The sequence below is a fragment of the Amblyraja radiata genome, unplaced genomic scaffold (genome assembly GCF_010909765.2).
Source record: "Amblyraja radiata isolate CabotCenter1 unplaced genomic scaffold, sAmbRad1.1.pri scaffold_648_ctg1, whole genome shotgun sequence".
NCBI classification, from domain to species: Eukaryota; Metazoa; Chordata; class Chondrichthyes; order Rajiformes; family Rajidae; genus Amblyraja; species Amblyraja radiata.
Window position 1 is genome coordinate 41,341 of NW_022630677.1, and position 21,556 is coordinate 62,896.

Sequence of the window (21,556 nt, forward strand, 5' to 3'; positions counted from 1 at the left end):
GATCACATTGAATGGCGGTGCTGGCTCGAAGGGTCGAATGGCCTCCTCCTGCCTATTGTCTATTGTTTATTTGGTAGACACAAAATGGTGGAGTAACTCAGCGGGTGAGGCAGCATCTCTGGAGAGAAGGAATGGGTGACGTTTCGGTTAGAGACCCTATTTAGTACATTTGTTTGTCTTGTATTATGGTGATGAGTTTTGTTTCGCTTTATTTTGTACGGTTCAATATTGTTGATAATAATTGATTGTAATATTTTTGGTTTAATAAACAGTGCCGGCCCCGCTCAACCTGAACCCGGACACGGCTAACCCGTGGCTGCAGCTGTCCTAGGATCTGTGCAGCGTGTGGATGGGTGCGGAGCGGCAGTCCCTGCCCGAGTCCCCGTGGAGGTTTGACCGATGTGCCGGCGTGCTGGCGGCGCGGGCCTCGCGTCCGGCTGCTACTAACTGGGAGGTGGAGGTTGGCGGCAAGACGGAGTGGTGCTTTGGCGTGGCGCGGCGATCGTGCCAGAGGAAGGGCAGGGTGGAGCGCTGGCCCCGGGAAGGCTACTGGAGGATGAGCCTGCGGAGAGGCGAGGGGTACCAGGTTGTCACTGAGCCCGCCCCCCCCTCCCCATCCCCCTCGCCCTGGAGCGCGGCCCCATGACCGTCGGCGTCTACCTGGACCACTAGGGCGGCCAGGTATCCTTCTACGATGACGGCAGGATGGCGCACCTGTACACCTTCGCCCACACCTTCTCCGAGACCCTCTACCCCTACTTCTGCCTCTGCCTCTGCCTCACCGACCGGGGCAAGAACGCCGAGCCCATGAAGATCTGCCGGTTCGCCAGCCAGTCCCGGCACCACCTGCCCGTGACATTACCCGCCCACTCCGATACCTCATCCACCACCACCCGTCACCTCCACACATCCTAACAGTGGGTAGACACAGAGTGTTGGAGTAACTCAGCGGGTCAGGCAGAATCTGTGGAGAACATGGATAAGTGACGTTTCACAGAGTGCTGGAGTAACTCAGCGGGTCAGGCAGCATCTGTGGAGAACATGGATAGTTGACGTTTCACAGAGTGCTGGAGTAACTCAGCGGGTCAGGCAGCATCTGGTTTCTTCCCACACTTCAACGACGGACAGGTTTGTTTGCTAATTGGCTTCCATAAAGTAGTAAATAATCCTTAGTATGTACGATAGTGTTAGCGCGCTGGTTGCTGTTGACTAGCTGGGCCGGAGGGCCTGTTTCCATGCTGTATCTGAAGTCTAAAGATCACTCCCCACATATCTCCAGCGGTGGAGGGGCCAATAACTGTGTATGAACTCCGAACAAACTTCTCAGGATGTGTGTTGATGATGTGAAATAATTTTGAGAGGTAAATTATGTACCGCTTGATTTTACTTTTGTCTGTTGCTGTCGATACGTTACTGGGCACTGGGATGAGCGAGGAACCTCACGCGTGGATGAAGAGATGGAATAGAATACGGATAGAGTGTGTGACACAAAGAAACATAGAAAAATAGATGCAGGAGGAGGCCATTCAGTCCTTCGAGCTAGCACCGCCATTCAATATGATCATGGCTGATCAAATAAATTTAGTACCCCATTCCTGCTTGTTCCCCATATCCCTTGATTCTGTTAGCCCTAAGAGCTAAATCTAACTCTCTCTTGAAAACATCCAGTGAAATGGCCTCCACCGCCTTCTGTGGCAGAGAATCCCACAGATTCACAACTCTCTGGATTAATCTTCTTGGGGTTTTATTTCATTTGATCACTGAAAGCACCAAGGCTTCAATGATTTAAAAAAGTGCCTCTACTTCTTGAGAAGATTACGGAGAGTCGGTTTGTCAAGGAGGACTCAAGGAGAGCATACTGACTGGCTGCATCGTGCCTTGGTTCAGCAACTTGAACGACCAGGAGAGGAAAAGACTACAGGAAGTTGTGACCACTGCCCAGTCCATCATCGGCTCTGACCTTCCCACCATCGAAGGGAACTATCGCAGTCTCTGCCTTAAAAAGGCTGGCAGCATCATCAAGGACCCACACCGTCCTGGCCACACACTCATCTCTCCGTTGCCATCGGGAGGAATGTACAGGAGCTTGAAATCTGGAATATCCTGGTTCAAGAACAGCTTCTTCCCCACAGCCATCAGACTATTAAACACAACATCAAACAAGCTCTGAACAATAACAGTCTATTGCACTTTCTGCTTATTTATTGTGTATATATATGGTCTATGGTATATAGACACACAGAACTGTTATCTCCTGTTCTCGATTATATTCTGTTGTGCTGCAGCAAGCAAGAATTGCATTGTCCTATCTGGGACACACGACAATAAAACTCTCTTGACTCTTGATTCTCTTGGCACGCAATTCGAATAAACAAAATCTTTCTATTAGATTCTTGTGAATTTTACTGGTCAGGCGAATTATCCAAATTCAACAAAGGGGCAATAAATGTATCTATTGCATTAATCTATTAATGTATCATTTTGTCATGTTTTGGGGGTCTTTGCCCTCAAAGAGGATCCACTCATAGCTTCCGCAAATGCTTTCTGATCAATTTAATTACACCAGAAGTTCACTTCTCGCTCCTGCATTAAGGGTCTCTTCACTATTCCACCTCATGCATGTGCGGCATCTGCTGACTCTTGTGTCCCAGTGAATTCTGGACATTAACAACAATGAACCAAGCATTATCAATTATTATATGTTATATGTTATATGTAAACACATCACATGCTTGTAGAACTTCAAAATAGCAGAATATGGTTTACAAATATGCAACACGTCAAGAAGGTTCGTACAAATGTCATGCATGCAACCTCATGCATGTCATGTTCAGTTCACTGAAGTGCCGCTTTCAACTGATGCCGCGCTGTCTAAATGTTTAAGAAAGATCTGCAGGTGCTGGAAAAATCGAAGGTAGACAGAAATGCTGGAGAAACTCAGCGGGCGAGCAGCATCTATGGAGCGAAGGAATAGGTGACGGTTCGTGTCGAGACCCTTCTTCAGGCTGCCCCACCCGATGAGTTTCTCCAGCATTTGTGTCAACCATGTTCCGTTGTGCTGAAGCAAAGCAAGAATTGCATTGTCCTATCAGGGACACAGCAAGAATTGCATTGTCCTATCAGGGACACATGACAATAAACTCACTTGAACTTGCGAGGCGCAAGGTCCCCACCAGCTGATAAAACCCGATACTGTGGAATCGGCCGATATATTAACCCATTGCCAGGGGGGATGGTGAATCTGGGACAGCGAGAATAAACAGATTCCGATGCTGGACGCCGGCATCGACGTGGGAGCAGTGGCGGTGACTGAGACACAATCCGGCATGACGAGAGACACGAACAGGAGAGACCGCAAGAGCTACCTGGTTGTCTAACTTGAGTAATAAATGGTGCTATTTTTTGCTCAAGAAGGAACTGCACATGCTGGAGAATCAAAGGTAGACAAAATTGCAGGAGAAACTCAGCGGGTGCGGCAGCATCTATGGAGCGAAGGAAATAGGCAACGTTTCGGGCTGAACCCCTTCTTCAGACTACTATTTGCATTGTTTTTCATCAACTTCACGAGTTAATACAATACTGTTCTTAAACAAAACTTAACCTTCTTATTAAGGAATTAATGTAAGTGGGTGATCAATTTGTCAGGGTGTAGATGTCGCTGCAAGACCAGCATTTATTGCACATCACTAATTGCCCTATGAGTAGATCGCTCGGACATTTCCAAGGGCATTTGATCTTCAACCACTTTGAACGACTTCAACAAAATAAGTGTGGAGCGGTCATCGTATTTCAGACAGTTTAATTTTTTCAAGCACTTGATGTGATTTAAGAAAATACTTACAATTGTGTCCCTGGTTTGTGCCACTAGATTCCACGTTCGATAATTAAATCAGTGCCTCACCACCGCACCCCACCTGGAGGGTTGATGCCTCGAGTTCACCACTTCCTATTGGATTGCGGCCCCTGAGTTTAAAGCCGGCTTTATTCCCGTCATGATCATACACACCTCTATAAGATCATCCCTCATCCTACTGCGTTCCAAGCAATAAGGTCCTAGTCTGCCCAACCTCTCCCTGTTGTGAGGCTCTCAGGCCCAGGCAACATCCTCGTCAATATTGTCTACACCCGTTCCGGTTTATCCGACATTCTTCACACAGCAGAGTGAACAAAACTAAACATGTTACTCCAAACTGATCATCCTTAATATGAAATGATGCACGGTTTCTCCAAATATAGGTGCACCTGAAGACTGGAGCGTGAGAGACGAGTGTACTGATGTGGATTAAAATATGTTTACTTCCATCCTGATCCCGGGCTGTGAACGGAGATGCGGACGGCGGGTTCCACTGCCTCCTCAGTTACACCTCCTCATCGCTGGTCCCTGTCCCTTTTCTGCCTTCGACAATCCTAGGGCAATCTCTCCGCTTTCTTCTATATTCAAGCCGGTTTAATGTCTAACTGACCCCTCCCTCGTGTGAGATTAGTTGGGAGCGGCCAGGACACTGAACACTGAACACTTGCAGCCAAATCACATTCATTCCCCGAGACGGCAGCGCGCGCAGTGGAAAACACTTTGAACCAGGAAGTACAGGAGTTTAAATGGCTGCGAAAGACATTTTCGAGAGTTTAACCGAGGAGGTAGTTTGTCCCATCTGCCTGGATTTCTTCACCGATCCGGTGACATTGGAGTGTGGGCACAACTTCTGCCGCTCCTGTATCACACAGAGTTGGGACAGGGAGGCGATGAACTCCTGCCCGGAATGTAGAGAGCAGTTTGCGGACCGCACCCTCAGGGTGAATCGGGCCTTGGGACTGTCTTGCGACAATCGAGACTGTCTGAGAAAGCTCGAACACTGAGCCTGAATCGGACAGTGACGGAAAGTAAACATCACTGCGAGAAGCATCTGGAAGAACTGAAGCTGTTTTGTGAAACAGACAAGAAAGTGATTTGTCTGATATGTCGAGATGCGCGGGAACACAAGTCTCACAGCTTCATACCGATAGAAGAAGCTGTTGAAATCTACAAGGTAAAAGCAAACCGATATTGATCACATCATTGTGTCATGTTTTGTTTATTTTCTGACATTTCTCTTCTCTGATCTGAAACCCAACTCCAGGAACAGGTGAATTCTTCCTTTGAATCTCTGACAAAAAAGAAATCAGAGATCGAGCAAATGGAGCAGCAACAGAAAGAGAAGATTTCTGTTGTTTTGGTGAGGTTTTCCAATTTTGATTTCCTGATCTTGTGTAGTTTTCATCAATGTGACTGTGGATAGAGTGGATGTGGAAATAATGTTTCCACTGGCGGAACTGTATGACCAGAGGTTATAGCTTCAGAATTAAAGGGCGCTCTTTTAAGGAGGTGAAGAGTAACTTAGAAAAGCGGTCATGGTGGCGCAGCGATAGAGTTGCTGCCTTACAGCGAATGCAGCGCCGGAGACCCAGGTTGGATCTTGACTACGGGTGCTGTCCGTACGGAGTTTGTACGTTCTCCCCGTGACGTTTTCTCCGAGATATTCGGTTTCCTCCCACACTCCAAAGGTTTGTAGGTTAATTGCCTTGTAAATGTAAAAAATGTTAATGTGTGGGGATTGCTGGTCGGCGCGTACTCAATGGGCCGAAGGGCCTGTTTCCGCGTTATTTCTAAACTAAAAATAATCCTAAACTTATTTTGTCAGAGGGTAATTAATCAATGGAACTGATTGGACATGTTGGGCCAAATGGCTTATTTCTGTGCTCCATGCCAAAGGTTGATTGGCCAACTACCCCCTTGCATATCGTTAGGAAACATAATACAGCGACATTATATATTGATCTTCACCTTTCATTTCACAGGAAGAGTCACACAACCTTCAGTCACAGATCACATCCCAGTTTTCTGAACTGCACCAGATTTTCACTGAGAAAGAGCGGCGTGTACTCGCAGATATCCGGGAAGAAGAGATGAAAATTCGGAACTCAATGGAGAAAAGGCTTCAAGAGATTCAAGCGAATTTAAATTCCATCCAAAAGGAACTCTCAACGTTGCAGGAACAGATAGATCAAAAAGACAACAGGATATTTCTGAAGGTGAGGGGTTACACTACAGTTAGGCGAAGTGAAACTGCACAGCCACAACATGGTGGGTGACATTTCTGAAATTAATGCATTATTTACCAGTAATTCAGAGCTGGGTCAATGTTCCGTCTGTTCCAGCGATGTGCTGCCGTTATTCCCAAACTAAATGGCCTCCTGCATAAATTATGGTATCTCGGAACAGGCTGCAAACTCCTTGAGAAAGAGTCGCTGTGATCTTGTCACTGAGTTCGTGAACGTGTAATATTTCCCCGAAAAGAAGGAAAATCTGCAGGAATCATAAGACCACGGGGAAAGTCTTGGTCAGCATTACAGGAAAAGGAGTTTGTGGTGTTAGAACATCCCCGTAAAGGCAGTCTAATGATTTTAGCCCAGGATACACATTGGAATTTGTCCTTAACAGCACTTAATTGGACCTGTTCAATCCCTAGTTACCCTTTTGCTCTTAAAGGGGAATATTCTCCGCCCGGTTATTCTTTTGCTGGTAATATACTTGTAGAATCTTCTCGGGGGGATAGGGGGGGGGGGGGGAGAGGGGGGGGGGGGGGGGGGGGGGGGGGAGGGGTTGTCTCAATTATCCGAGCCACATCGAGAGCATTTTGCCTAGCTTTCATGACCTTAACCATCAAATTATGTTACAGCATTGGAGGCAACACAAAACTGAATCACCGGGATAATTGCAGGATGAGGGGCTTGTCTCATCAGCAGGGTTTATCGAGGTTGGATCGATATTCCTTGCAGTTTAAAATAATCAAGAGTCATTTTACCATTGTCCCCAAGGTCCACGACTGGATGGAGAGCAGTGAATCTCTGGAATTCTCCAACCCAGAGACTTTTGGGGATTGAAACTGTTAGCAGTATTTGAACCAGAAAGAGCGACATTTTTTTTTTAAATTCCAGGAATTGAACAGGAGGGGAATGGGGAAAATAGGGGGAGTTCTGTCCTGGGCAAGATTAGCCATGACCACATTGTGGGGATAACATAAATCTAGAACGTGGCGCACACATCATCATCTATCATCTGTCATCCATGAATTGAACTTGCAGGGAATGGGGCAAGTACGGGGAAATCTCTTGCGCTTATCCTGATTCTCCTTCAATGTATCTCCAATATAGACTTCGGCCACTTTGTGCGATTGAGTCCCACGTTCCCTTTGCTGCACGACTAATGGGATTTATTAAAGGCCATTCCATATTTCATCTTTGAATTTTAGTCTCCCTAAAAGTAGCTGCTTCTTCTTGCGTATAGCGTGCACAGCCTAAGGTTGTAGGACAACTTGTTCTATTTGGTCATATTTGATTGTACACGCCGGGTTAATTGCATTCATCGAAACAGGGCGGACCACGTGAAGGTTGCAATCTCCCACCCCCCTAAAAGTAGCAATACTATTTGTCCCCCCACCCATTTAAACCCACAGATAATCTTAAATCACCCCATCCCTTCATTCCCTGACATCTTCTTCAGATAACACCCACCATCTCCTCATTCTTGTCCGTAACTTGCACCCGCTCAATGATGGCATCATCTTCATGTACGTTCCTTGTGTTTCCCCCCGTGGTTCTTTGTCCCGACGGAAATATCCTTTATATGTCTGAGTGGCTGCCGCAATAAGAGTTGGTAAATAGAAATATTGTGGAAATTTGCGTGCCATTTCTGCTGTCGGGATGTGGATGTTCTGTCTCAGTTATTCACACAAGTGTCTTATTTCTTTCAGGAGGAAACTGGTCGGAGAAGGAGGTAGGACACGCTCTTGATTGAAACGCTGTATGTTTTGTAGAACAGCTCTGAAATTGTGGAAGTTCAGATTCTAACCAGCTGTAAAATATTTGCAGGGTTAGTGATGAAATTAATTCATTGTCAGTGACAGATGGTGCCTTGCCAATTGAAAACATTCATCACCACTTTGTGTTGAACACGCTGTGGAGAGAAACCTGTGCCATTCAGCGAGGTACAACTTGTTCAGTTTCCATTCTTCTCATTGATTACACCTTTAAGTACCACAGATGCAAATATTACGCAGTAATTGTACTCACCTCCACCTCAGGCATCTCGTTCTATCTCTCTACCATCCACTCTCTGAAAACATTGACATTCAATGCCTTTTCCAACTTTCCCATCTCACCTTAAACTGATGCCCTCAATCTTTAGACTTTAGAAAATTCTGTCTTCCATTCTTCAGCCCATTAGACCTGCTAATTACGATCACATTTCATCTCAGGTCACCTTCTTCACTCTCCATGACGCCACCAATCTTAGTGTCCTCCACAAACCTACTAACATGCCACCCATATACTCATACAAAGCGTTTGTATAAATAACGACCAACAATGGAGATAGAGTCGTGCTCTATGGCACACCCTTTTCGAGAGCCTCCAGTCTGAAAAGCATTCCTCCACCAACCCTGTCTCTTCTTCTACTTCTTCTTCTTGTAGGATTCCGGCAGTGTAGACGCTGCTAAGCGTATTACTGCCCTCCACAGGTCAAAGTTTGAACTAAATCCTTACATACAGTCCTGTAACTTGCAGGAATTGAAGAACAGCCCTGGATATCAGTTGATGTTTCTCACTGTGTCCAAACAAAGATGAAACAGAAAAAGCCTCAACTCCAAGTCCTGTCAGTCTAACAAACAATACTTCTCTTTCTACCCTGTACTTTTTACATTCTAGGAAAACATGCTTAACTGTCTCATTACTCCCACATTCACACAAGCCAGAAACATGTTTCCCTACAATGCACAAATAGTAATTTAACCCACAGTGTCCCAACCTCAATCTACACAGTTTAACCGAGTCCCTACGGGACAAAGATGTACAGAAACATATTTTCCTAACTTCAGATTGTATAGAAAAGTAGTGTCTACCCCTGACTTCCATTTCCCATCCTCTCTGCCATTCTTTTGTTAAGCCCTCTTTAATTATTTCTCTCAGTTCCACTCTCCCCAATAATACATGGATATCTATTTCTCTTCTTAAACTCTCCTTTGCTATGAGGTCCACCTGCTCATTCCCCCTCACCCCAGCATGCCCGGGAACCCAGCAAAAAGTGATGTTACACGCAAACCCAATTCTAAAAAACACACTCATGATTTCATTTAGAATGTCAGGACGTGCTTTAGATTTCCCTACTCTTAAAGTTTCAAGAGCAGCTTCAGAATCAGAACAGATAATGACTTCACTAAAACTGGCTTCCTCAATCCACCATAGAGCCCATTGAATTGCCATTAATTCAGTCGTGAGAACAGAGCTTCCATCAGAAATGCGCCGGCCAATCTTCAACCCAAGCTGCTCCACATACACTCCAAACCCAGCTCTCCCACTAACTGGATCTTTAGATCCATCTGTAAAAACAATCAAAGTGCTCTCACTGATTGAATTAAGATATTCCACTATTCTTGGAGTCACCTCGCGCTTATCTTTTTCCTGAAGAAAAGCAAGCTCAATAAACAGTTCAGGAAGAACCCAATAGGGCACAGGTAGCCATATTGTATGCTCTATAATACCCCCTTGTTCCAAACCCAGCTTCTTAGCCCACTGATTTATAATGACAAAAAATGTGTTATATTTGTTACCATCATCTATCTCTTGCAACAAACACCTTGCTGGGAAGGTATCATTACACCCACAAAGTTTAGCCCAGTAATGTAACCCTAGCTTAATACGCCTTAACCATAAGGGCATTTCTCCCATTTCAACAATCAGGGCAGGGACTGGGAAGTCCTGAAGGCTCCACAGCAAAGCCTCAAAGCCTTTGCCTGCAACACATCTAGCCTAGCCAGAACAGTTTTAGACGCAGACCCATACACAAAACACCCATAGTCAAGAGAAGATCTGATCATGGCCTGATAAATTAGCAGCATTGTCTCCCTGTTGGCCCCCCACTCACACCCAACCAGACTTCTCATAACATTCAGAACTTTTCCACACTTCAACACAATTTTACCTACATGCACAGCCCAAGTCATACGCTCTTCAAACCAAACACCCAAAAACTTAAAAACCTTTACCTTCTCCAATGGAGACCCATACATATACAGCCCTAACTTAGGTAACTTTCTTTTAAAACCAAATACCATATATTTAGTCTTAGAGGCAGATATTTTAAAGCCCCATGTGTTCCCCCATTCCTCTACAGACACTAACACTATTTGAATCTGTTTTAAAACAAACTCTACATTACGACCTCTTTTCCAGATGGCCCCGTCGTCTGCAAACAAAGACAGACCAAATCCTCTCTCTAATTTACAAAATATGTCGTTTATCATGATATTAAATACAACTGGACTGATAACACTTCCCTGCGGGGTTCCATTCTCTATTTCTACAGTCTCTGAGCTGACACTACCAACCATTACTTGTATTGTTCTATTCAATAAAAAATCCTTAATCCAGTTGAACATTCGTCCCCTGACTCCCAAGTCAAAAATTTTAATCATTAATCCCTCCTTCCACAAAGAATCATATGCCTTCTCAATATCAAGGAATACACTCACTACTGTTTCCTTGCTTCTAAATGCCCTTTTAATATCCTGATCCAAAACTGATACAGACTCCATTGTAGACCTTCCATTCCTAAAGCCATTCTGTACATCAACAAGTAGTCCTCTGGTTTCTAAAAAAGAAACTAGTCTGTTGGTTACCATCCTCTCCATAATTTTACAGAGCACTGCTGTGAGCGCTATAGGGCGATATGAACTAGGGTTAGATGCCTCTTTGCCTGGTTTTAAAATAGGGACCACGACTGCATGTTTCCATTCCTTTGGTAAATAACCCTCTGCCCACACAGTATTAAACAAAGCTAAGATTTCATCAAGTACAATATCATCCAGATGTTTAAATAACTCATACGACAACCTATCTCTCCCCGGGGTGGTATTTGCCCCAGACATAATTGCATCCTTCAACTCTTTTATGGTAAAAAACAGATTAAAGGTATTATCATTTACTAAACTCCTCTCCAGCTTCCACTGATTAACTGCCATCAGCTCAGTTCTCTTTCTACACCTCTCCACTCCCATGCTCTCTGATCTATGCACTGCTTGAACACTGTCAACACACATGTCTGCTTTTTCCTTATTGGAGACTGCTACCACCTCACCCTTCTGCAACACTGGTAACAAACTTCTTTTGTATACTCCTGACATTCTACGCACAGCTGACCACAAATGCCTTACTGGAGTTTCCGGGCCTAGCGTACCACAAAACTTCCTCCAACTATTCCTCTTTGCATCCTTTACAACTCGTCTTGCTACTGCCCTTAGCCGCTTGTACTCCATTGCATTGACCAAAATTGGATACTTTCTTAATTTTCGATAGGCTATATTCCTATTCCTTACAGCTTCATCACATTCTTTATTCCACCAAGGAACAGACATACGGGACCTAGGTTCCTGCTTCACAGGAATAGTACAACAAGCTGCCTCATGAATCATGAGACTAATGGAAGTATTCCAACTATCTACAGAACCCTCACTATTAACCTCTCCAACTAAACTTAGAGCCTTCTCTTGGAATTTATCCCATTTGGCCTGAAAAAAGTTATATCTAGGGACTTTCAACCCTGTCTCCTGCCTTCAGGCCACGGTTATTACTTTTACCCAGAACAGCTGTAGCTTTTGGGAGCAACAACAGGAGGAGATTAGCAAGAGATCAGACTGATTGGCTCTAGCCCGAGTGGGAGGAGAGAAGTGAGTCAGAGGGGTGAAAACTGTTGAAAATTGAGGAATTTGGTTTGTAAATTGGTAAATCAGGCAATTTATCAGTCAATTTAAGCAAGACTGCTCTTAGGGAGCGGCAGTGAGTGAGCGGCCTTGTGAGGGAAGTGTGAGTCTTTGGCGAGGAGGCTGAGGAGAGGAGACCACGCAATACGCTTGAGAGGTAGAGACGAAAGAAGGAGATGTCAGGCAAGCTGATTCAGTGCGATGCTTGCAGTATGTGGGAGGTCAAGGACACAGCTGGTGCCTCTGGCTGCTACAAATGCGAGAAGTGCATCCAGATAGAGCTCCTGAAGGACCGTGTTGGGGAACTGGAGAAGCAAGTGGATGACCTCCGGTTCGTCCGAAAACGGAGTCGTTCCTCAAGTCCTACAGTAAGATTGTTACACCTAAGGTACTGGAAGAGAGAAGGTGGGAGACAGTGAGAAAGGGAGGGAAGCATGGAATGCCAACGTCCCCGGGTGTTGTACCTCTTGTGAACAGGTTCACCCACTTAGAAGCTGTCGGGACAGAAGACGTGTTTACACTGAGCGGCGGACTGGCTTGCGATGCGAATAGGGCTGTTGAGCCAAAACCAAAAAGGCCTAAGGCAGGCAACGCCATTGTAGTGGGAGACTCCATCGTGAGAGGTACGGACAGGGGTTTCTGCGGCAACAGACGGGATGCGAGGATGGTGTGCTGCCTTCCTGGTGCCAGGATCCAGGATGTCACGGACAGAGTGCAGAAAATCCTCAAGGGCGAAGGTGAACATCCGGAAGTGGTAGTGCATGTCGGCACAAACGATGTCGGAAAGAAGGGGATGAATATTCTGCAGCGTGACTTTAGAGAGCTCGGAAAAATGCTGAAAAGCAGGACCTCCAGGGTTGTTATCTCCGGTTTGCTTCCAGTTCCTCGTGCTGGCGAGAGCAGGAACAGGGAGATACGGGACCTGAACGTGTGGCTGAGGAACTGGTGCACGGGGCAGGGATTTAGATTCTTAGATCACTGGGATCTGTTTTGGGGTAAGGGGGAACTGTACAAAAGGGACGGATTGCATCTTAACAGGTGTGGGACCAGCATTCTGGCAGGCAGGTTTGCCACTGCTACACGGGTGGTTTTAAACTGAATAAGGGGGGTGGGGTGTCGAATGGGATAGTGGAGGATGGAGTTAAAGGGAAAGGGTTTCTTAAATGTGTGAGCGTAGAGACAGAGGGGTGTAAAATGAGGGTAGAAGCAATAGGTAGCAAGGTGAAAAGTAAAAGTGGCAGGCCGGCAAATCCAGGGCAAAAATCAAAAAGGGCCACTTTTCAGCATAATAGTATAAGGGGTAAGAGTGTTGTAAAAACAAGCCTGAAGGCTTTGTGTCTCAATGCAAGGAGCATTCGTAATAAGGTGGATGAGTTGAATGTGCAGATAGCTATTAATGACTATGATATAGTTGGGATCACGGAGACATGGCTCCAGGGTGACCAAGGCTGGGAGCTGAACATCCAGGGATATTCAATATTCAGGAGGGATAGACAGAAAGGGAAAGGAGGTGGGGTAGCGTTGCTGGTTAGAGAGCAGATTAACGCAATAGAAAGGAAGGACATTAGCTTTGAGGATGTGGAATCGATATGGGTAGAGCTGCGAAACACTAAGGGGCAGAAAACGCTAGTGGGAGTTGTGTACAGGCCACCTAACAGTAGTAGTGGAGTTGGGGATGGCATCAAACAGGAAATTAGAAATGCGTGCAACAAAGGTAAAACAGTTATAATGGGTGACTTCAATCTACATATAGATTGGGTGAATCAAATTGGCAAGGGTGCTGAGGAAGAGGATTTCTTGGAATGTATGCGGGATAGTTTTCTAAACCAACATGTAGAGGAACCAACGAGAGAGCAGGCTATTCTAGACTGGGTATTGAGTAATGAGGAAGGGTTAGTTAGCAGTCTTGTTGTGCGTGGCCCCTTGGGCAAGAGTGACCATAATATGGTTGAGTTCTTCATTAGGATGGAGAGTGACATCGTTAATTCAGAAACAAGGGTCCTGAACTTAAAGAAAGGTAACTTTGAGGGTATGAGACGTGAATTGGCCAAGATAGACTGGCGATTGATTCTTAATGGGTTGACGGTGGATATGCAATGGAAGGCATTTAAAGACTGCATGGATGAACTACAACAATTGTTCATCCCAGTTTGGCAAAAAAATAAATCAGGGAAGGTAGTGCATCCGTGGATAACAAGGGAAATCAGGGATAGTATCAAAACAAAAGATGAAGCGTACAAATTAGCCAGAAAAAGCAGCCTACCAGAGGACTGGGAGAAATTCAGAGACCAGCAGAGGAGGACAAAGGGCTTAATTAGGAAAGGGAAAATAGATTATGAAAGAAAACTGGCAGGGAACATAAAAACTGACTGCAAAAGCTTTTATAGATATGTGAAGAGAAAAAGATTAGTTAAAACAAATGTAGGTCCCTTGCAGTCAGAAACGGGTGAATTGATCATGGGGAACAAGGACATGGCAGACCAATTGAATAACTACTTTGGTTCTGTCTTCACTAAGGAAGACATAAATAATCTGCCGGAAATAGCAGGGGACCGGGGGTCAAATGAGATGGAGGAACTGAGTGAAATCCAGGTTAGCCGGGAAGTGGTGTTAGGTAAATTGAATGGATTAAAGGCCGATAAATCCCCAGGGCCAGATAGGCTGCATCCCAGAGTACTTAAGGAAGTAGCCCCAGAAATAGTGGATGCATTAGTGATAATTTTTCAAAACTCTTTAGATTCTGGAGTAGTTCCTGAGGATTGGAGGGTAGCTAATGTAACACCACTTTTTAAAAAGGGAGGGAGAGAGAAAACGGGGAATTACAGACCAGTTAGTCTAACGTCGGTAGTGGGGAAACTGCTAGAATCAGTTATTAAAGATGGGATAGCAGCACATTTGGAAAGTGGTGAAATCATTGGACAAAGTCAGCATGGATTTATGAAGGGTAAATCATGTCTGACGAATCTTATAGAATTTTTCGAGGATGTAACTAGTAGAGTGGATAAGGGAGAACCAGTGGATGTGTTATATCTGGACTTTCAGAAGGCTTTCGACAAGGTCCCACATAAGAGATTAGTATACAAACTTAAAGCACACGGTATTGGGGGTTCAGTATTGATGTGGATAGAGAACTGGTTGGCAGACAGGAAGCAAAGAGTAGGAGTAAACGGGTCCTTTTCACAATGGCAGGCAGTGACTAGTGGGGTACCGCAAGGCTCAGTTCTGGGACCCCAGCTATTTACGATATATATTAATGATTTGGACGAGGGAATTGAATGCAACATCTCCAAGTTTGCGGATGACACGAAGCTGGGGGGCAGTGTTAGCTGTGAGGAGGATGCTAGGAGGCTGCAAGGTGACTTGGATAGGCTGGGTGAGTGGGCAAATGCATGGCAGATGCAGTATAATGTGGATAAATGTGAGGTTATCCACTTTGGTGGCAAAAACAGGAAAGTAGATTATTATCTGAATGGTGGCCGATTAGGAAAGGGGGAGATGCAACGAGACCTGGGTGTCATGGTACACCAGTCATTAAAAGTAGGCATGCAGGTGCAGCAGGCAGTGAAGAAGGCGAATGGTATGTTAGCATTCATAGCAAAAGGATTTGAGTATAGGAGCAGGGAGGTTCTACTGCAGTTGTACAGGGTCTTGGTGAGACCACACCTGGAGTATTGCGTACAGTTTTGGTCTCCTAATCTGAGGAAAGACATTCTTGCCATAGAGGGAGTACAGAGAAGGTTCACCAGACTGATTCCTGGGATGTCAGGACTTTCATATGAAGAAAGACTGGATAGACTCGGTTTGTACTCGCTAGAATTTAGAAGATTGAGGGGGGATCTTATAGAAACTTACAAAATTCTTAAGGGGTTGGACAGGCTAGATGCAGGAAGATTGTTCCCGATGTTGGCGAAGTCCAGAACAAGGGGTCACAGTTTAAGGATAAGGGGGAATCTTTTAGGACCGAGATGAGGAAAACTTTTTTCACACAGAGAGTGGTGAATCTCTGGAATTCTCTGCCGCAGAAGGTAGTTGAGGCCACTTCATTGGCTATATTTAAGAGGGAGTTAGATGTGGCCCTTGTGGCTAAAGGGATCAGGGGATATGGAGAGAAGGCAGGTACAGGATACTGAGTTGGATGATCAGCCATGATCATATTGAATGGCGGTGCAGGCTCGAAGGGCCGAATGGCCTACTCCTGCACCTATTGTCTATGTTTCTATGTTTCTATGTTATAGTCCATTGTGTAGGTATGTTACAAAGCCTACCTGAAGCGTCTTTGAAAATCTGCCGCTACGGGTGTGCGCGATTTTGGCGCCGTTTAGAGGGGGCGGGTTTAAAACGCGATTTTCTCTAGGCTGTTCAAATCGAAGATGTTCAGCCTAGTTAATTATTAACGAAAAATCGCTGGAAGACCCCGTCGCAAAAGCTATTATTAGGTTTAAAGGCCTTGAATAATAGTTATAGTAGTTTAAAAATCAATCTCTAAACCCGCGACCGCCAGCATCCTCAGGGTCTCATAAAGCAGATAGCAGAAGGTGGGCTGTATATTTTTACATTAAAAAGGGCTTCTAAAGATCCCGTTATACAAAGTTTAATATTGCGAGTAGCTCAATTTGGGCCCATTATATCGCGCAGTATTTTTCTGGGCATTTGGGGCACAAATCTACCGCAATGTGAACGTTCTAAACCAGCGCGTTCCACAGGGACCCACTGGAAAGCTGATTTAAATGGGCATTTATTTACAGCAATTGAACACTGAATTCCTTCCATTTGGCCTATAAATTAATGTAAATGAGATTTAAAAATCATGTTTTATTGTGAATTATTTGTGAATATTATTTGGACATTTAGGCTATTTAAAAATGTTAATCATTTATTAAGAAATGGATAGATGTTTAGATCTAGTAATTGAAGTCTGAAATTAGCTACAATTAGGTAACTAACTAATTATATGCTTTAATTTCAGGTCATCCAAGTAAGATTATTTTATATTTGTTTCAGAATGCTTCAATCTATGATAACTGAAAATTTCATTCAGTTCTCTTAATTTTTAAGAAAGTTATGGGCTTTTGACTGTTCACGATCACAACTTTTTTGTTATGTCCATAGAAAATCAATAGGGAACAAGATGCTCATTTCCGAGTATGAAAATGGCCATAACTTTTTAAATACTTGAGATATGAAAGTGAATTAGGTGTCAAATTAAACTTATTTTTATGCTTTATCTGATGGGATAAATTACAGACTTGATTTTTAAAATCTCAAAATTTTGTAACATTGCTACATTGTGTAACTATTCCTGGATTCGATCAGATCCAAACATCCACACCACGTACCAGGCAGACGGTTGAAGTTGTTTCCCCAACATAGCAGTCAATATCTGGAATTGTGTGACGTCATTGATGGTGACAGGCCAGATTTTTGGGTATAGGTTAAGGTAAAATAGTTGGATATTGGAAAGATCATTAAACTGGGGAAGTCACACTGAAGAGGAACTGGAGCCAGATAGGCCTGAGAGGCGAAGCCTACTCCGCACCTATTTTCTTCCTGTCTTATGTTTTTTTCTACTTATACAAAGATAAACTTTGCACAGAGCGAATGTAGCAATGATTGACAATACTTGGTTCCGTAACGATATTTGTTGTGCGGGTGACATTGAGTAGACTCTGCCTGTGTGCTCGAGAGTTCAGTTGTATTTGAGGAGATCGCTGGTAAATACAAAGTTCCTACACTGCTCAGTGGGCTGGATGCAGGGAGGATGTTTCCCCTGTCTGAGGGATCTGGAGCCAGAGGAAACTCTCTCAGAATTTGGGCTGCACCATGCAGGACAGACAAGGAGACATTACAATTCCGGTGGGCGGCGCGACTCACGTCGCAGCGGACTCTGCAGTCCGTCTGTCTTTTTATTATTTTTTGTCTCGTTTGAATGTAGTTTTTATTATTTTTATTTTTTTTTGCGTATGTGTGTGGGTATGTGTGTGGGGGGCGGGGGGCGGGGGGTGGGGGAAACCTTTAAAATATTTTCCCTGTAAGGAGAACCCGACCTTTTCTATGTCGGGTCTTCGTTGTCGTTGGGGCCGAGCACCGTGGAGCGGCCTCCAACCGGAACGACCTGGGGCTCCAGTCGCGGAGCTGCGGACCTACTTATCATCGTGGAGCTGGCCGAGTTCGGAGCAGGAGGTGCTGTGGTTGGCGCTCGGCTGCGACCTGAACCCGGTGATTTGGAGGCTTACCGCAGTTCTGGTAGACAGTAACACCGGGAGCCCGCGGGTCCCTGCTGGGAGACCGCTTTTCGGGGTTTCCGCAACGGCGACTTCACCCGCTCGATTTGTGGGGTTGAAGATTACCTGGAGAGGGGCCTTACATCACCGCCCCGCGCGGCTTTAAATGGCCGCGGGACTTTACTAGCGCCCGCCGGGGGCTCCAACAACAAGACCCGGAGCGTGGCCTTGCATCACCCGGCGCGGCGTAAATGGCCGCGGGACAATTGCCATCGCCCGCCGGGGGCTTTGACTTTGACTCTGACATCGGGAGGGGAATGGGTAGTGCAGGGGAGAGATAAGTCTTTGCCTTCCATCACAGCGAGGAGGAGATGCGCTGTGATGGATGTTTGCGTAAATTGTGTTGTGTCTTGGTTCTTTTTCTTGTGTGTATGACTGCAGAAACAACATTTCGTTTGAACCTCAACGAGGTTCAGATGACAAATATATTGTATTGTATTGTATTGTACTGCACGCAGAGACTGGGCAACCTTTGGAATTCCCTGCACTGGTGGTTGTGGAGTCTCGGTCATTCAGTGCTCTTGGAGCCAGAGAGCCATGGTTGTATATTACAGTCAAGCGATTCGGCCCATCACGTCCATGTCCACCTTTTTTCCCAGCCACGCAAATTCATTTTGCCCACAGTAGAACCGTATTATTCTGCACCTCGTTTCCTAAATCACGCCTCTTACATGTAGTGATTACATCTGATTCCACATCAACCTCTGGCAAAATACTCCAGGTATTTAACAACTCTTTGTGTGAAGAAAACTGCGTCCTCCAGTATTGATATCCCTTGCATGAAAATAAAGTTTAGCTGATCTAGCCTATATCCTGCTGCAGACTTTGAGAGACTTCCTTGCAATCTACAACCTTACCCGTTCTCTGCAAACTTTGTAGTCACACCTCCTACATTCACTGCCAAGCCATGAAAACATAAAATAAACAGGAAAGGTTGCAGCAGCGATCTCTGCTGCACTCCACCAGTCACAGACCTCCAGGCAGAAAAAATCATCCTTCTACGCTACCTTCTACCTGCAACCACCAAGCTAATTGTGGGTCCATTTTACCAACTCGTCTTGGATCCCACCTGCCTTTGATTTCTGGACCAGCCTTACATGCGAAACATTGTCAAATCCCTCGGTGAAGTTCATATATTGCTTCAAAATGAGATCAGAGTGTTCTTGGTTGTAAAGACGCATCAAATCCACCCTCCACTAAAGAAAGCAAGTAAACGGCGGCAACTCCACCCGACATCTCTACATCCACTTCAACCACCGCTAATCACCAATCACACCATTCTCCTCATCTTCCAATCTGCTTCTCCTTCGCCATCTACTGGCAAGTTATTCGAATACCCGCCTTATTTCTCCATTTCCACCCGCAATCTCTCGTTCATCCTCACTTTCCGCATTCGTTTTCCCCGTCCACACGCCGCCGCCCCCTCCCGTTCCCGATAACCCGCGAAATTCCCCCTCCTCTACCCGGTTGAGAAACTCCGGGAAAGATGTATGTTGTCCATCCCATGTTGTTGGGGTGAAACCCCGGGCAAGGTTTCAGTTGTCCACCCGCCTGTGCCTGAGGCCGGGGCCGCGCTGCCCGAGTCTCCCCCCGACCGACCCCCGGGGACTCTCTGATTCTCTGCTTCTCCCCCCAGTCTCCGTCACCCTGGATGTGGAAACAGCGCATGCGCGGCTCGAGGTGTCTGTGGATCGGAAGAGGGTGAGATGGACCCGGACCCAGAGGGGTCTCCCTGACACCAGGAAGAGGTTTACAGACTGGCCGTGTGTGCTGGGATCGGAGGGATTCACATCGGGGAGATATTACTGGGAGGTGGAGGTGGGGGGGAGTCGGTACTGGTGTCTGGGAATCGCCGCAGAGTCTGTGGAGAGGAAGGGACCGGTCCCACTTACCCCGGAGACTGGAGGATTAGGCGGTTTGATGACGAGTTTGATGCATTCACCTCCCCTCCATCCCGTCTCCCCGCCCGTCCCATCCCCGGGAGGGTGGGAGTTTATTTCAGTTACGAGTCCGGGACAATTTCATTTTACGACGCGGACACCAAGTCCCATCTCCACACATTCACTGGGAATAAATTCACGGAGAAACTTTATCCTTTCTTCGGGCCTTGGGATAAAAACCGGTGGCTGAGAATCTGCTCCGGTTCCGTGTAAAAGGGTGGGGTCCCGGGACCAGCGTCAGGAGCGGGGCTTAGGGGCTGTGGGGCAGAAACCCGGTGGACAACAGGCCGGCGCTGAACGGCTCCCATTTAATCCCCAAATTCCACGTCGTGAAACCCCAGTGGGCGCGGAAATAAAACCAGGGGGAATGTAAATGTGGGAAATAAACAGCAACTGAAATCAGAGCTGTCTGTCTGTCGATCCATTCATTTTAACGCATTAACCGCATCCGGCAATGGAACAGAAATTACTTTTGTGAAAATATAAATATTGAAACAATCGCCCTTCCTGCTGGTTCAGTAGCAGCCGCGGGCAGCGGGTCCTGAGCTCCGGGCTCTCCCGGGTCCTAAAGTCCGCCGACTTTAAGTGTCGGGTCCTAAAGTCCGCTGACTCTTGTCCCTTCCCACCCAAACCACCCCCACCCCTGCTACTTTCCCTTGCAACCGCAGGAAATGCTACACTTGTCGCTTTACCTCCTCCTCGACTCCATCCAAGGACACAAGCAGTCTCTCCAGGTGAGGCAGAGGTTCACCTGCACCTCCTCTAACCTCATCTATCGCATCGTTTAGAGGCAGATCCGGTAGGCGGCGCGGCTCTCGCCAGCAGCGGCCTCTGTAGTCCGTCTGCGTTTTTATTATTTTATGTCTATGTTTTAATGTAGTTTTTGTTATTTTTGTTGGGGTATGTGTGTGGGGGGGTGGGGGTGGTGTGGGGGGGAGGGGGAAACTTTTAAATCTCTCCCTGCACGGGAGACCCGACCTTTTCTTTGTCGGGTCTCCGTTGTCGTTGGGGCTGCAACGAGGAGCGGCCTCCAACAGGAAAACCGGGGGCTCCAGTGCCGACACTCACCTCACCGTCGCGGAGCTGGCCGAGTCCAGAGCGGGTGGAGCTGTGGTGGACGCTGCTGCGACCCGACCCCCGGAGATTCGGTGGCTGCAACTGCGGGTTTGGCGGACAGTGACACCGGGAGCCCGCGGGTCCCTGGAGGGAGACCGCTTTTCGGGGCTTCCGCAACGGCGACTTCTCCCGCCCGAGTTGCGGGGTTGAAGAGCTCCTGGAGCGGGGCCTTACAGCACCGCCCCGCGCGGCTTGGAATGGCGGCGGGTCTCTGCGAGCGCGCGCCGGGGGCTCTAACATCAAGACCCGGTGCGCGAACTTGCATTACCCGGCGTGGTTTAATGGCCACGGGACAATTCGCCATCGCCCGCCGGGGGCTTTGACTTTGACTCTGACATGGGGGGGGGAGAGTGCAGTGGAGAGAGAAGTTTTTTTGGCCTTCCATCACAGCAATGTGATGGATGTTTATGTAAAATATGTTGTGTCT

General features: G+C 46.4%; 1 protein-coding gene across 1 annotated transcript; it reads left to right on the top strand.

The window, feature by feature from the left end:
- The first annotated feature begins 705 nt into the window (after positions 1 to 705).
- On the top strand, positions 706 to 20,617 carry LOC116970216 (E3 ubiquitin-protein ligase TRIM39-like). Its single transcript, XM_033016906.1, has 7 exons — positions 706 to 852; positions 4,794 to 5,027; positions 5,118 to 5,213; positions 5,836 to 6,069; positions 7,791 to 7,813; positions 7,909 to 8,024; positions 19,710 to 20,617. Exons 1-7 carry the CDS (start codon positions 706 to 708, stop codon positions 20,201 to 20,203), a joined length of 1,344 nt encoding a protein of 447 aa, XP_032872797.1. The 3' UTR covers positions 20,204 to 20,617.
- The last annotated feature ends 939 nt before the right edge of the window (positions 20,618 to 21,556 follow it).

Excerpts from the sequence above, each read along its gene's own strand:
- LOC116970216 (XM_033016906.1), top strand. The coding sequence starts at position 706 with ATGGCGCACCTGTACACCTTCGCCCACACCTTCTCCGAGACCCTCTAC. Across the intron at positions 853-4,793 it reads AGTCCCGGCACCACCTGCCC|GGTGAATCGGGCCTTGGGAC; the intron begins GTGACATTACCC and ends CCGCACCCTCAG. Across the intron at positions 5,028-5,117 it reads AAGCTGTTGAAATCTACAAG|GAACAGGTGAATTCTTCCTT; the intron begins GTAAAAGCAAAC and ends ACCCAACTCCAG.